The following is a 1597-nucleotide window of genomic DNA, read 5'->3' as shown; positions in this document are numbered from 1 at the left end:
CGTGTGCACGTTTTAGTACATCAAGGGAACGAATTAGTAAATCGTACACACGATATTTTTTCTTGCATGTCATAGAAATGTGACATGCAATCACATTCCACTCCATAGAAATCTTTCAACTCACTTGTGTATAATGAGTGCACATAGGCCCGTAGCACTTAAGGGGACATCTGGGATTACAGTCTCGAGGATAGGGAAAAGAATAGTCCTTCACTTCATCATACCAGGGCTTTACCAGCTGCAAAATGGACCTGTATCTGTAAACAATCCAAACATAGCACCAAATCTCATTGTGGTGTGATGAAATACTTAGATTGGTTATTCAGGCCTAAATGTCCATTGGTACAGTCAAACATAGGACTATAAGAAACATCACTGATCACAAACTGGTAAAGAATATGAAGATGCATACCTTCCTGTTCGGACTGAAAGGTTCTGACCCAGAAATCTAAGAAGACTGCGAGGACCATGCTCCCAAATACACGTGGACGCCCACTGCTCAGCCGTCTTTGCAAGAGTGTCATCCCAGACCTGAGACATAGTCCACTAAAATAAATTAATTTGATAGCATAATTGCAAAAATTGTTCATTTTATTTTTTTTTAGAGAGCATGATGGTTTTCTTAACATTCTCACCCACAGAAATGAAATTATGTCCATAATAGGAAGATCAAAAAGCAAAGTTTCCCCTAACAATAACAGATTTTATTGATTCCTGAGTGAGTTAAGATATAACCCATGGATATATGCATTGACAAAAATTTATTTTATGCTGGAAAACTATGTTCTCTTCACCAGAGTAGACCATTTTAAAATATTTACCCCTTTAATCTTGGTCAAATCAGATAATTATTAAAGAAAAGCTAACATTTGGATCTATTGAAACATATTCGATACAGCATTTCCCATGACTGTGCACTTTTGGAAGTATTTCAGTGCTTAGCTGTAGTCGAAGCACAATGATCTATGCTGGAGAGGATCTACTCTGGTGGTCCGAGCCAATTAAATCTGCTCAACAGCTGCTGTTGCCAAATGGACACGGAGAAGTTTGTCATTCCTGCATCCTGTGATGAGCGCAGTTACATGTGCAACGTTCACATGTCCAGCTACAACAGCAGCAATGCGCTTTCCAGGTAAAGTGCCAAGTAATTATACAATTAAATAAATAACACAACTGAACTGCTGTGAGGGTGTAGAGCAAAAGTTCAAACAAGCAGAATTTTTTTTCTAATGTCCAAACAGTTCCTGATTGTATCATAGGCTACTTGTTTCAAAAATTATTATACGTGACTTACCATATATTCCATGTTTGAGGCTGGGGGAAAAACTTTCCCTCTGACTTTATTATGGTAATCAAGTAAAGCAAGCATATCGTTCTGGGAAATATAACGTTTCCGTCTGGTTTTGGGAAGATTTGCAGCCTCTGTGAGATATTTTGGAGGCGCAGAGCCAATATCAGTGAAATTGGTTGCTGGCAGAGATGAAGAGGCATTGGGACTAAAGGCTGCCAGTGCACTTGCTCCACAGGATATACACAAGAGCAGAATGTTGATAGCCAAGCGGTTTTCATTCATGATTGATGGCTGGGATATGGTGAG

General features: G+C 39.1%; 1 protein-coding gene across 1 annotated transcript; it reads right to left on the bottom strand.

The window, feature by feature from the left end:
* Nucleotides 1–124: 124 nt before the first annotated feature.
* Nucleotides 125–1591, bottom strand: LOC107576865 (peptidase inhibitor 15-A-like; the record flags this gene model as incomplete). The annotated part of the gene is made up of 3 exons (XM_016262986.1): nt 1295–1591; nt 413–531; nt 125–257 (listed from the first exon to the last, which is right to left on the bottom strand). Coding segments are annotated over exons 1-3 (531 nt in total), but the record flags the coding sequence as incomplete, so codon positions are not given.
* Between the last annotated feature and the right edge of the window lie 6 nt (nt 1592–1597).

Source organism: Sinocyclocheilus grahami, unplaced genomic scaffold, assembly GCF_001515645.1.
Source record: "Sinocyclocheilus grahami isolate Dianchi unplaced genomic scaffold, SAMN03320097.WGS_v1.1 scaffold4499.1, whole genome shotgun sequence".
NCBI lineage: Eukaryota > Metazoa > Chordata > Actinopteri > Cypriniformes > Cyprinidae > Sinocyclocheilus > Sinocyclocheilus grahami.
This window is presented reverse-complemented; position numbering and strand designations above follow the sequence as displayed.